At 32.7% G+C, this 15,545-nt stretch overlaps 1 protein-coding gene across 1 annotated transcript in view; it reads left to right on the top strand.

Moving 5' to 3' along the window:
• The window catches only part of LOC145267212 (tubulin beta-4 chain-like), a 32,844-nt gene extending 32,534 nt beyond the window's left edge, over positions 1-310 (top strand). The window contains exon 3 of the mRNA XM_080123276.1: positions 1-310. This exon is cut by the window's left edge and continues 784 nt beyond it. Coding sequence (XP_079979402.1) covers positions 1-86 — 86 coding nt within the window. The 3' untranslated portion in view covers positions 87-310.
• The last annotated feature ends 15,235 nt before the right edge of the window (positions 311-15,545 follow it).

The following is a 15,545-nucleotide window of genomic DNA, read 5'->3' as shown; positions in this document are numbered from 1 at the left end:
CCCATCTGGTAGTTGTAGAGGAGGAGGAGGTGGAGGAAATAGAAGAAACAGAAAATGCAAAAGGACGTGACGACGAAAAGCCTTAAGTTGCCATCATCATCAATAAGTGACAGACTTATGAGGCATCATTCCAAATAACGCGATTAGTGATGAATATTGACAAACCAACAAAAAAGGTATACAAAAATTCAAACATGACAGACCAGAGGCAATTCTATTTAAAGTTTAGTATGACAGATCAAAGACAATTCTATTTCAAATTTAGCATTACAGACTAAAGACAATTCCATTTCAAATTTAGTATGACAGACCAAAGACAATCCTATTTCAAATTTAGCATTACAGACTAAAGACAAGTTTATTTCAAATTTAGCATGACAGACCAAGGCAATCCTATTTCAAATTTAGCATCACAGACCAAAGACAATTTTATTTCAAATTTAGGTGTGACAGACCAACGAAATTGCAATTTGAAATTGATGCGTGACAGCTGAAATTAAATGCTTTTGGAAATTTAAACGAAATATAACAATGAAAATTCAATTTCAAACATCAGCGTGACAGACCAACATTTAAAAATTTAAGCCTCCAAGCCAAATAAAAATGCTATTTCAAAATTAAGCAAAACAGGTCAAGCACAATATTATTTGAAATTTAAGCTAGACAGACCAATGAAAATTAAAGTGTGACAGACTAATAGAAATGTTATTTTAAATTAAAGTGTGACAGACCAATGGAAATGCTATTACAAATTAAAGTGTGACAGACCAATAAAAATTCTATTACAAATTTAAGTGTGACAGACCAATGAAAATGCTATTTGTAATTTAAGCGTGACAGACCAATAAAAATTCTATTTCAAATTTAAGTGTGATAGACCAATGAAAATGCTATTATAAATTTAAGGGTGACAGACTAATGAAAATTCTATTACAAATTTAAGGGTGACAGACCAATGAAAATTCTATTACAAATTTAAGGGTGACAGACCAATGGAATATCTATTACAAATTTAAGGGTGACAGACCAATGGAAATGCTATTACAATTATAAGTATGACAGACTAATGGAAATGCTATTTTAGATTGAAGTATGACACACCAATGAAAATGGTATTACAAATATAAGTGTGACAGACCAATGGAAATGCTATTACAAATTAAAGTGTGACAGACCAATAAAAATTCTATTACAAATTAAAGTGTGACAGACCAATGAAAATGCTATTTGTAATTTAAGCGTGACAGACCAATAAAAACTCTATTTCAAATTTAAGTGTGATAGACCAATGAAAATGCTATTACAAATTTAAGGGTGACAGACTAATGAAAATTCTATTACAAATTTAAGGGTGACAGACCAATGAAAATTCTATTACAAATTTAAGGGTGACAGACCAATGGAATATCTATTACAAATTTAAGGGTGACAGACCAATGAAAATTCTATTACAAATTTAAGGGTGACAGACGAATGGAAATGCTATTACAATTATAAGTGTGACATACTAATGAAAATGCTATTTTAGATTGAAGTGTGACAGACCAATGAAAATGGTATTACAAATATAAGTATGACAGACCAATTAAAATACTATTACAAATTAAAGTGTGACAGACCAATGAAAATGCTATTTAAATTCAAGTGTGATAGACCAATGAAAATGCTATTTTAAATTTAAGTGTGACAGACAAATGGAAATGTTATTACAATTTTAAGTGTGACAGACCAATGAAAATGCTATTACAATTTCATGTGTGACAGACCAATGAAAATGTTATTACAATTTTATGCGTGACAGACCAATGAAAATGCTATTACAATTTTAAGTGTGATAAACCAATGAAAATGCTATCACAATTGTGTGACAGACCAATGAAAATGGTATTACAAATATAAGTGTGACAGACCAATTAAAATACTATTACAAATTAAAGTGTGACAGACCAATGAAAATGCTAGTACAAATTTAAGTGTGGCAGAATAATGAAAATATGATTTCAAATTTAAGCGGCACAGACTAATGAAAAATCTAAAATATTTTGTTTTCTTTTTTACAATTTAATTTTTCAGGCTGTTTACCTGGAATCACCTAAAAAAATGTAGAATCTATTTTTTAGGAGAATATGCACAAGAAGAAGAAAGAGGCTAAAATAGGGAGAGATGGCCTGGAGAGAGATGGTGGAGGAGTAACTGAAAAATATATTGACGTCCTTTCGTAAAATGTATTTCCTGTATTATTTGCAATTTCGTTTTCGCTCTAAAATTAACAACATTCCTAAAATTATATCGACCGGATTTTAAAAGTTGGACTAATATAGCATCTAAGCTGGAAAATCAAAATTTTATTCAGACTAGCCAATGTTTTTTTTTTATATTTGTTTATTGTATGTATTAGGAATGAATGAATGAATTTCAAATTATTTATCTGGCTCGACAGTGTGCTAGTATGGAGACATTATTAAATAAAGGGATGAAAATAAATTAAAATGAAGAAAATAACTTTTATTTTTTAGTAAGAGTTAGCGTTTTTTTTATTTGCTTTTCAGCTTAGTAAACGGCGTGTTTATAGAACCTAGAAATATTTAAGAAAAAAAAAACATAATGGATCTCGTCAAGGGTGTGAGTCCATATAGAAACGTTGTTTTAATTTAAATAAAATAAAATACGCATCAAGTGCGCTTGAAAGCCAAATCACAACGTAATATTAGGAAAAATAAGAAAATATTTTACTTATTTGAAATTTATCACAAATATATTTCAGAGATATACTTCATCTTCAGTATGTTGTGTTTCCTTTTTTTCTTTTCTTCTTCCTTGCCATGCTGTAAAGTTGGGGAAAGAAATGCCTGTTTGTAAAGAGCCGGGCGTTGTATCTCATCGGTTGTATTTTGAAATATTTGAACTGTGCGTAGGCAACGCGAGAATAACGTCATGGGTGTGACTTCATATAGAAACGTTATAAATACGCATCAAGCGCACTTGATGCGTATTTTATTTTATTCAAATTAAAACAACGCTCGGAAATCCACGCAGATGATTATAGTGGTGAAGGTTTTGTGTAGAACAAACGACACTTTTTGGTATTACTGCTAATATTTGCCGGTGCAGATGACTGCCACACGACAGAGTATACAATAGACCACAGGTTTTTACATCAGAGTTTCCCTTCTCCTAAATGCATGTCTTAACGAAGACTGGGGTGCGTCTCTGCCAATGAATTAATGCGCCCCCAGATACCGATCTGGAATTTTCTACGACTATATATATGTGGTATTGCAGAACCTCTTTCCTTTGTCCACCTGCCTTTTATTACCCTATGTTTTTTGGTCCCCCGACAAAAGGTGGGTAGACGTGTAAATTCACCCTTGTCTGTCCGTCCGTTCGACTGTCCGCACTTTTCTCAATAACTACGCCTTGGAAGTTTTGGAAATTTTGCACAAACATTAAACATGGTATGAGTAAAAAAATAACAGAACGGATTTTCAGGGAAAACTCCAGTTGCCCCCCTAGGGGTGCCTTTCGGGTTAAAATGGCTAAAATTGCCACTTCTGTGCTTATCAAAAAAAATTGATGCCTTGGTTTTTTTTTATAAAACTTTTTGAAAAGTTGTAACTAACTGATCTCTATATAATTTTTGTTTTCTATACTTCGCGATAACTCTTGGGTGTGCCCCAGGTGCTCTTTTAGAGCTAATAAAAACTCTTCATTTTTGGGACTATTTTATCATATTTGTCCAAGATTTTCTATGTATGTCTATTTAGCAGTTTTGCATGGTGTTGAACTCAAATTTAAATATGTTAAGTCCCTGGGGACTTTTGGGACTACATATAGGGGGTCAAATGATGGACTTAGTCATTTCTTTGTTTTTGCACGGTGAAGAACTCAAATTTACATATGTTAAGGCCTAAAACTGCACCGTTTATTCATTTTCACCAGGATTTGAGTCCACTGGTGACTTTTGGGGCTAAATGGGGGAGGGGCAAATGCTGAACTTAGTCATTTTTTATGCCTTTTTCACTGTGCTTTACTTGTTATACTGCAATTTATGTTCACTATATTTTTCTTGTTTATTTTATTGTTATAACTGATATGTTGAGTTTACGATTTCGATTGGTTCAATCCCATTTCAAACGTGGGAGGAATAAGTTTTGTATTTTTATCTATACACAACGTTGGAGAAGCAGGCAGTATTCTGTCTACTTAAAAAGGAAAACCTACCACGTGTTTAAATTTGCATATCAATGCATATTTATACATAGACTCAGATTAATCTATCTATCTATCTATCTATCTATCTATCTATCTATCTATTTATCTATCTATCTATCTATCTATCTATCTATCTGTCTGTCTGTCTGTCTGCCTCCCTTTATATATATAGAGAGAGATAGATAGTAGATAGATTGTTGATTTTTTAAAAACAATTTTAAGCGATTCTGTGATATTTTTTCACTCCCTGAGTGCTTTAAAGGGAGAGGTTATCTGCCCTTTGTTTATATTTTAGTCGCCCCACATTTTTAGGACGTGTTATTTGTAATTAATTTATTATTTAGATATTTATTTAAATATTTACGTGTACAAATAAATAAATAAATAACTTAATTTTATGCACGTAAAAATATTTAAATATTTAAATAATATATATATATATATATATATATATATATATAACTACTTCATTTACTCACATAAAATTAATATACGAAAGTATAGATTTATGCGTAAACTTTAAGTATTTACTTCAAAAGTGCTCAATACGTAGGTAGAGCTAGTTAGTAATTTATAAAATATATATGGCGATTAAGCTACACTGAATATTCGGCGTTTCATCCACTCTAGGATTCGTCAGGCTTATAGAGGAGGAGGTCGTAAAATACGGTTAAATATTTCAATTTATCCAGATTTCGTATATATTATTATAGAGTCGTTATTTCAAAAGTAAAATAAAAAAAAAAAATATTTGGGTACTATCACCTAGAATATCGAAGCCGAAAGCACACCTGTAGCATTCAAAGCTGGTGACGTTACCACTATATCAACGTGACACATATATGATTTGTATTAAAAATAAACTTAGGTGAATGTACAAAATGTATAACGATTTTTTTCAATTTTGACCCATTTTTGACCTCTTAAAAACTATTTTAACAATAGCGACATTAGTGGACTGAAATGATTGTATTTTAATGGGCCGTTTTTTATGGGTCTTTAACCCATAAAAAACGGCCCATTAAAATACAATCATTTCAGTCCACTAATGTCGCTCTGCGACTTTTAGTTTCTGAAGAAATAGAGTCTGAAAATATGGAGACAGACAGACAGGCAAACATAGGGAGTTTTATAAATTTTATATATATATATATATATACTGGCGACGGGTGGGGGGTGTGGCTTTGTCCGGTCGTAAAATACGCTTAAATATGATATTTTAATTATTTCAGATTTCGTATATATTATTATAGAGTCGTGATTTCAAAAGTAAAAAGAAGTTTTTTGGTTCTCATCAGCTAGAATCGAAACCGAAAATAATGCTAGCATTCCAAGCTTGTGACGTTACTACTGTATAAACCTGACATGCATATGAACTGATTAAAAATTAAAAAATTAGAAATAAACTAAGATAAATGTACAAAATGTGTAATGATTTTTTTTTTAATTTTGACCCATTTTTGACCCCTTAAAAACTATTTTAACAGGCTAAAGACCTATAAAAGAACGGTCTATAAAAAATCCAATCATTTGAGTCCGCTAGCGTCGCTCTGCGTCTTTTAGTTTCAGAGCAAGATAGAGTTTGAAAATATGGAGACAGACAGACAGATAGACAGACAGACATATACTTTTTATATATTAGATACTAGTCCCCGCGTTGCCCGGGTGTTTGGAGGTGCGTGTTGAGTAAAAAAAAAATAAAAAAGTGGTAGTAGGTAGGCAGGCTCGAACCCGTACCGCAAAGGAGGAAAAGAACATGAAAAAAAACGTGACGTCTTTGCTGTTGCACCTATTGCCAAACCGGAAGTGAAAAATGATTAAATAAAGGCTAGTCAATCAAAAGAGGGGTTGATTTTTGAAAATATAGACGAAAAAAAGCGGCCCCTCCCTGTAGAAATATGCCCAGTAAAGGGTGAAGAAATTAATGTTTATATCCAATTTTTCGATATTTGTCGTCCGATGGGTCGAATTTCAAAACGATACCGATCTCTTGAAAATCCATCGTCTCTGTCGAAAGTTTTAGGCATACATACATACATGATGATTGCAACGTCTTGTCAGACGAGTGCCACTCCCTCAGACATTTAAAATCCATGAGCCCAAATGGCTGAGGGAGTATCTATACAAATATGATGTTACAGAGTCCTAGCTTTGTACGACAGCTAAGTCTCTCTCTCTCGGTTCAAAATGTTGAGATCCAGCAACAAGCAAGAGCAAGATAGCCAGCAACAAATTAAACTGCAGACCAGCTTAATGCGGGTAATGATCTTCCGCTTTATGGTTTTTTAAATCAGAGATTTGCTTCTCCTAGAAAGGTTGCCTTCACCACGGCTTCTGGGAGCCCTCTCCACCCCAATACACATATATACACACACAAATATACACATACATACATACATACATACATACATACATACTTATATACATACATACATTTAAACAGACAGGTGAGATTTATATTATAGATAACCAAAAGTGTGTAAAGAATGTAGATAAATTCTTCATATAAACACTTATCAGGATATTTAACAAGCTTAACATATGAGGGTGGAGCCTAACATGAAATTCAATAGAAGATAAAGTAAATATAATTATGTATAAATTTATTTCTCGGTTCGATAAGGAAATAACATCTAATAGAAAGAGGGGGGGGGTCCATATTTTCGGTCATTTGTTTTTTTTCCTTAAAGGTGAAATAGTTTTTTTTTGTGTGCGCGCGTGGTCTCGGAATTGACGATAAGTCTGAATTGTCGAATTGACCTAGCTTGGGTTAGGAGATGCTCGGAAGGCGCAGATGTACGTGCAGAGACTGTACTTAGACGGTGTTACACCCAGGCGACGTTGATTCGTCGGCTCCACCTCCTAAGTGCCGGAACTTTTGTTACTTTTCCGTCTTTTTATTTACAATTTTCATTCATAGCCTCTGGTTTGATCGGCCGAAAGGAAGAAAGAAGGACGAAGAGAAAAATTAAGAAAGGAAGGGCGTTACAATTTGATAAAACCAGGAGAAATATTACATTGTCAATTACCGTTATTCTACTACTACTACTAGTAGTAGTAGTAGTAGTAGCGACGGTGGTAGTAATACTTATACTTACTCGCCACAAACCTTTAACATCGTTCATATGAGACGTAAGACTAAGGAAAATGAAGCATACATGGTCCCCCGTGCGTGCACAGTGAAAAAGGCATGAAAATGACTAAGTTCAGCATTTGCTCCCCCCCCCATTTAGCCACAAAAGTTCCCAGGAGACGTCAAATCCTGATGAAAATGAACAAATGGTGCAGTTTAGGCCTTAGATTATGTAGATTTGAGTTCTGCATATGTTCTTATTTGTGTCCATCATTTGCCCCCTCACCCTCTATTTAGTACCCAAAGTTCTCAAGGCCTCAACACATTTAAATTTGAGTTGAGCACCATGCAAAACTGCTAAATAGACATACACAGAAATCTTTCGACAAATATGGTAAAATAGTCCCCAAAACTGGGGCACACCGAAGAGTTATCGCGAAGTATAGACAAACAAAATTATACAGAAATCAGTTAGTTACAACTTTTAAAAAAGTTTTATAAAAATCCTGTGCATCAATTTCTTTTTTTTAATAAGTAAAAAAAGTGTCCATTTTAACCATTTTAAACCGAAAGGCACCCCTAGGAGGGGGGCAATCGGAATTTTCCCAAAAAATCCGTTCTGTCACTTTTTTCATATAATGTTTAATTTTTGCGTAAAATTTAAAAAAATTCCAAGGCGTAGTTATTGAGAATAGTGCAGACAGACGAACGGAGGAACAGACAAGGGTGAATTACAGGTCCACTCTCCATTTTTCAGGAGACCAAAAATAATAATTTGTCAGCCATGTTAGCTTTGCATACAATATGGTGAAAACGAAAATGAAACACGAATAATATTGGATTATTTCCCTTGCAATGGAGAAGGGAGAGTTATCTGCCCTTCGAGTGAGCAAGGTCAGACGCGGCAACTTCGGAGATAAAAAAAACTGTCTCGGATCCCAGACTTTAATCATACCAGCATTTATTATCAGAGGTAACAGGATGTAAAAATAAAAGAATAAAAATAAAAATAATGTGTAAGTCACGTTGTGGTGAGAACCACACAGATGCAGAGTATTTAATGAAATGTGATACGCCTGAGAATTGTTTAGTTGTTTTGGCTAAAAACTGCAACGAAACCAACTCGTATCTGCAATTTAGAAACGTCATTCGTATTTAAGCCAACTTCTATTTTTGAAAGCGTATATCGTATATTATATTTCTCACGAATATATATATATATATTTATATATATATATATATATATATATATATATATATATATATATATATATATATATATATATAAATTTATTAAAATATATATGGCAATTAAACTACACAGAATATTCCGCGTTTCATTCTCCTGAGAATTCGTCGGAGAGTTGTGGTTATCTCACGTTTTTATATTCGTACATTCTATTGAATTTTTAGTTAGCCAATCAGCTTCCTAGTTTCCACCATATATATTTTTATAAATTACTACCTAGCTCTATCTATGTATTGAGTACTGTTGTAGTAAATACTTAAAGTTTAAGCATAAACTTATACTTTTGTATATTAATTTATGTGATTAAACGAAGTTGTCATTATATATATATATATATATATATATATATATATATAAGAGCAAATAGTTAATAAAACATGTTAAAACACTTTGAAAAAAGAGTTAAAAATATATTTAACATGAAAAGGAAACACTTAATAAGTGGATAGTCCTTAATCCGCGAAGTTTCGAAGAAATACTTTCCTTCTCATCAGAGGGTAGGAATTAGCAAAATGCGGGATCGGATTTTGCATACAAAAGTATTTGATAAAACTGCAAGTAAGTCAAAGATCTTACTTGATAACAAAATGTGAAACAGAGGGAATATGGTGAAGAAAAAGGTTATTTCACTTTTTTTTTTTCATTTTTCTTTAACTTTTTCTTCTAGGGGATGGGACATCCAACCAGATGTCTGACATTTACCCCTATTTTAATGAGTCCAACCAAGAGATCTTTTCAGGATTCTAGCCGTCCCTTTCAGTGCAATCGTTTGTATTTCGGATAGTCTGGTGAAAGGTAAAATATCCAATGACGGTAAAATAAAAAAAATGTAAATCCAAGAAAGTTAAGTAAATTTCCATTCGCACAAGTAAAATCCAAGGAAATCACGTGATTAGAAGATGGTCCAAAAATAATCCAATTATTCATCCGCTCTAGGACTCTTCAGGCTTTTATATATATATATATATATATATATATATATATATATATATATAATTAAATGATAAGTAATAAAACCTGAAAAGTGCTCAATACTACTGTAGAGCAATTATATATGTATTTTATTACATTTTTCTCTATGCTTACTTACACATGTTTCCACTATAAGAATCGAGTTAATGATCCGATAATTTTGTAAGACCTAACAGAACTCGATTCTGATAGTGGAAACATAAAACGGTAATAAATAAATTATATATATATATATATATATATATATATATATATATATATATATATATATAGAGAGAGAGAGAGAGAGAGAGAGAGAGAGAGATGTATATTAGGTCGGTGCAAATATAATGTCGTTTTTACGTTCAACTTCAAAAGATCATAACTCCTTTCAGAATAAACTTTATTAATAAGAACCATTAGAAGCGACAGATTTTTGCCAACTAGAAACCAATTTATTCATCCCATTTGCATCGAAAACCGGAGTTCTGAAAGCGATGAAGTCATTGAAGGCTGATTCGTCATCATCTCGGCTTTTGAAGCATTTTTGCGCGCAGGAAGTTGTCCAGATTATTGAATAAATGAAAATCGGTGGGCGATAGGTCCGGTAAATATGGCGGATGAGGCAGAGTCTCGTTGCCCTATGTCGTTCAGCTTATTCAGGGTCAGTTGAGCAACATGCGGATGAGCGTTGTCATAGAGAATTGGTCCCTTCATATTAACCAATCTTGAGCCATACGTTGGAGCTTCTGGCGCATTTCGTTAATTTGTCGGTAGTACTTCTTCGCCGTAATCGTTTCGCCCGGATTCAATAAGCTGTGATGGGTGAGATCAGCCAAGTCTGGGCAGGAGCTGCTACAAACAGCCTATCCTGCCTTGACAGAGTGCAAAATAAACTTCGTGGTTTGGTGGGGAATGCCCTTTTCTCTTCCCTGTAGCCTCTCTCCCACAGAAGAGACGTTGTGAGCCTGTCTTTGTTTTATCGTTATTTCCATGGCAAATGCTCGTCTGAGTTCCAATCTCTCGTCCCCCCCCTCGCCAATCTTATACGAGAAACACCCGTCTGCCCGAAACTACTGTCAATAATTTTCCTCACTCTTTATCTGTGCCTAAATCCAAACGTAGATTCCATGAGCAGAGCTTCTTTCTCAGAAGTGCACGATTGTGAAACTCTCTTCCGTTCGCCTGTTTCCCACCTGACAACACCTTGGATGTCTTCAAATCCAACATAAACAAATTCCTGACAAACCGCCCTCTTATGTAAGGCACTCTATCAAATCTCCAATACTAATGATTACTACAAATCTATCGCATTGATTACTGTACACACAATAACCCTTATCCCTGAGTGGCCTCCAGGCCTTGATAAGTGGTGACCCCCATGTAAAAAAAACCATAACGTTTTCTGGTGCAATTTCGGCGTCGGGAAGTGTTGTAGAGTTTCTCTGGCATTCAACTACTTGTTGTTCAACACTTTTCATTATACTTCACAATCCGCTCGAAAAATGGATCATTTTTGTTGCGCAGAAGTAGCGTAGAAGACACCTCAAAACGACAATTGTTTTAATTATCGTTCAATTCATGCGGCACTCATTTATTTAACTTTTTTTGACTGCGACCGTCTTCATCTTCGAGGTTCTCGTCACCATTGCGAAATTTCTTGAACCACCGTTGTGCCACACGTTCTTTAGTGTTTCCTGTGCCAAACGCATCATTGATATCATAAGCTGTCTAAGCAGCTTTTCGGCTTAGTTTGAACTGGAACAAGAAAATCGTGCGGATTGGAATGTTGTCGATGCTTTCGAAAAGCCTGCAAAAAAAAATGAAGAGATTAAGAATGGTAACGAATAACACGGTTCGATAGAGCGAAACGCGCGCTTCAAAATGGTATATAACATGGTTATATATATCAATTAATTAATTCAGAAATTATATATATATGTAACACATGAGAGAAAACGATATTGTTTTTGCACCAACCTAATATATCTCTATATATAAATTCGTATTCCTGTCAGTTTGTTTGTTCACAATTTGAATTATATATGCAACAGGTTTCTTACTTTAATCTTTCATTTATTTCTATATATAGTATGATTCTTGCAAAATATACAATTAAGAGATCACCTCATTTGTATATTACATTAATAAAAATCGATGTTATTAAATAGCCGTGTCTTAGTTAATGTTTCTAGCGAGATAATTGTTTAAAAATGTTCTGAATAAAATAGTTATTTAATAAATTTTAAACAATAATTATTTTGATAACATATTTAATTTAATTTATTTGGAAATAAATAATAATTCCAACATCGATTTAAAAAAAAAACTTTTTTAGGGTTAATTGCCCCTAGATACTTCGGAACATAAGCACACAAACCATTCACCAAATAAAATAATTTGTCAATCTCAATAAGTTTCTAGCTGGAAAAAAATAATTCCGTGTAGATAGAAAAATGTTTGGCTTTTTTTTTAAATATTAAAAAAAAACACTTACGAAAAAACTATAAAAGATTTCATTTGTTTGTTTTTATTATTATTCTTGAAACGGCTATGCTGAAATCGGTAATTTTTTACAATGTGACCCAGCGTCGTTTAACACCTAAAAAAAATAAAGATCTAATGCCGCTCTCCCTCTAAATTCCACAGTTTACACCTTTTCTTTTTTTACGTAAATCATCGATTACAAACTTAATTTTCTAATTTAAACAAGATAACTTTATACGACGTGATCCAGCATCGTTTAACCCCTAAAAAAATGAAGATTTACTTTTTTTTGGCCTAATACATTTAAACAGACTTTTATAAGTAACAGGGCAAAAGAAATTTTGAAAAAAAAAAAAAAAACACATTTTAGAGAGGGGGTTCACTTTCCTATATAAATTTAACGTAAAATGAGCACCCACTTTTTGACCACCAAACGTTCAACAAGACATTAGCATTTTTTCAACAAGCGTTCAACAAGCGTTCAACAAGACATTAGCATTTTTTCAAGTTTGGCTAAAGGAGGGGGGCAAACATGAAAATACAATTTTGCGGGAATTACATTTGAAACATAAAATAACGATAAATTTAATGAATCTTTATGAGATCATTCTGTACTTTCACCTAACAATTTCATAAACAAAACGAATCTTAAAATATCACCAATTCAATTGGGGGGGGGGGAGAGATTACATTAGAAACATAAAATGACGAAAAATTTTCATTTAATTGTTTTTGGAATTAAGTTTTGGTAGATCTTAATTTTTTTAGGGGTTCTGCCTACTTGGCTATTTAAAAAATTTTTTTTTTTTTGCAATCGCACGGGCATTCGCTGTTATTATTTTACTGAAACAAGAGTTATAATTATTTATTTTTAATCATTTATTTTTTTGGGTGGGTGGGTCTTTCCAGTGCTCAATATCCCTTCTGTCGAAATATCTGGTGGAGAGGGTATCACATACTTCTTTTTTGGGTCGATCACATTTACATGTTTTTATCCGTTCTTTTATTTTTGGAATTGTTGTGGGGGTATCAACGTTGCTCATGATGAAAACTTTATTTCAATCATAAAGTGCTCTAGGTTAAGAAACAAGTTTCTTAAAGAGGCTGACATAATTATTTACTATAATAACTATTAAATACCTAAAGACATTAGTGTTTTATCCTTTCGGCAGTCATCAGTGAAGGATGTCACGATCACCGCCAGTCGAAAGATTCGAACCCGGCAACGAAGCCATCTCTGAAACGGAATTCCATTCCCAACTTGTAACATGGCCGGCCTGTAACAACGTGGGGATGGAATTCCTTTTCCAAAACGTACGCATTAGGTTTATCATGTACAAAATAATCTTTTTGTTGGTAACATGGAATGGAAATCACATCGGACAAGTTGGTGAGAAAGGGGATTTTTATGAAAACATAAAATCATAAAATTGCCATCCAATTAACGAAACGGCTGTAATAAAGAGAACTTTGATGAAATAAAAGAAAAGTTATAAAAAAAGAACAAATGTAAGTCTTTGAATTTCACCAAAGTTTTGTACTATACATGCTCTGAACCTATAAAATAGATGCATTGAGCTTTACTCTAAATTAACGGTGATTCAGTTTTTATCATAACAGTCTCAACCCGTTAAATGAAATATACATTGAAATTAACAATATTTCAGGTATACATTGAAATTAACAATATTTAAAAAATAAACATTTAATATATATATATATAGTGTAGGTATTTAATAATTATTAGTAAATAAGAATAATCTATATATAGTCATCCACACACAGTGCTGTTTCGCTGTTTCACAGCTCATCAGTGTGGCTAGACAGGCAACTAACTCAAGCCAGAATTGAAACCCGACCGTCTGTACGACAGTCAAGACTCCTAACCACTACGCTATCGGCGGCTGCTCAGTGAGTCGTGAGTTTAACGAGGTTTTCACATCGTCCGAAATACCTAAGCTCGATTTGTTTACACAAATATATATCGCATTACCTTGTCTATGTTTCCTTACTGATGATTTGCCGCCGTTGGTGTCTAAGCCAAAACACCTTTTCTCAGGCCGATCATATTTCAGTCAATTTTGATTCCAATCCATGATTAAGTAGTGGTGGTTCAAGGCAGTGAAATGGATCAAAACGTGGGTAGGATTTATGTGTGCCTAGTTCGAATCCTGTTGGTTCAATGGACACAAACGACCTTCACGTTACATCTTATGTGAGTACGTTAATCAACAGAATGGAGCCCGTAAAAAAGTAGTAGTAGTAATAATAATAATAATAATAATAATAATAATAATAGAAAGATAGTACATTGAGAATCATGCCAACAGCTGTATCTTGAACACCCAAAGAAATGATACAAGCACAAGCCGATAAAATAGATACATTAAGCTTTACTCTAAATTAACGGTGATTCAGTTTTTATCATAACAGCCTAAACCCGTTAAATGAAATATACATTGAAATTAACAGTATTTCAGGTATACATTGAAATTAACAATATTTCAAAAATAAACATGTAATATATATATATATATATATATATATATATATATATATAATTATAAAACTCAAATGACCTTGTAACGAGTGTTGTAACCCAACATCCGGTTTACGACTTCCGGTTGCGCATGTGAACATAAACATAAACCCATAACAGCGTAAACAAATAAACACAAATTGCTACTTTTACAGAATTTGACCTGCACACTGAAATATTAACGTTATTATTTAGAAATTATTATTTAACATGGGAAGGGTGAAGATGTTTTGCAACTATTCTGTATTACAAGTATACTGTCGCAATTTTCTTACAAATAAATCAACTTTGATACGTTGACAACGTATTGTTTTACTGTGTACATTTTCAGCGTCTCAATTGTTTTTTTTTCGCGTTTAAATTATCTAAATAATTGTTAATTCTTTCTGCATTTTTTTTACATCGTTAATTTCCGTATTACGTTTAAGTTATTTTAACGCAATTTTCTTACAAATAAATCTACTTTAACCTTTGGCAACCATAAGAGCATTTTACAATGTATTGTTTTACTGTGTACGTTTTCAGCGTCCCAAGTGTTTTTTTTCGCGTTTAAATTAAACGATATATCAAAATTTGAATAGTACAGATTTACCTATAAGTATGGCAAACCACTTATAATTCAATGGCTGTAAGTTTTTTTTTTTTCAAAAATAAACAATTATAAACAGAACGACTCATAAAAATCTATCTATATTCTTTTTTTCATTTTTAATATACTTTCATAGAAATGTTTCTGTTATGTCACAAAAACTATTTTCTTACGTCACAAGTGTCACGCTCATACATTAATTCCATAGTTAATATAACATACTGACCCAACGGGTCACGGGTAGTCTAGTATATATATATATATATATATATATATATATATATATATATATATATATATATATATAAATTACAATAAGTTTACCAAGGTAATCAAAATGGTAAACTTAAACATATACATATATTGGCGCTACTTCAACTTTAATAAAGAAAAGAATTTTAAACCACACTTCTTCTTTCAATAACCAAAATTCAAATAATAACCA

This window comes from Euprymna scolopes, chromosome 42 (assembly GCF_053919585.1).
Source record: "Euprymna scolopes isolate OS-2025 chromosome 42, ASM5391958v1, whole genome shotgun sequence".
NCBI lineage: Eukaryota > Metazoa > Mollusca > Cephalopoda > Sepiida > Sepiolidae > Euprymna > Euprymna scolopes.
Note: the sequence above shows the minus strand (reverse complement) of the source record. Positions and strands in the feature narration are given on the sequence as shown.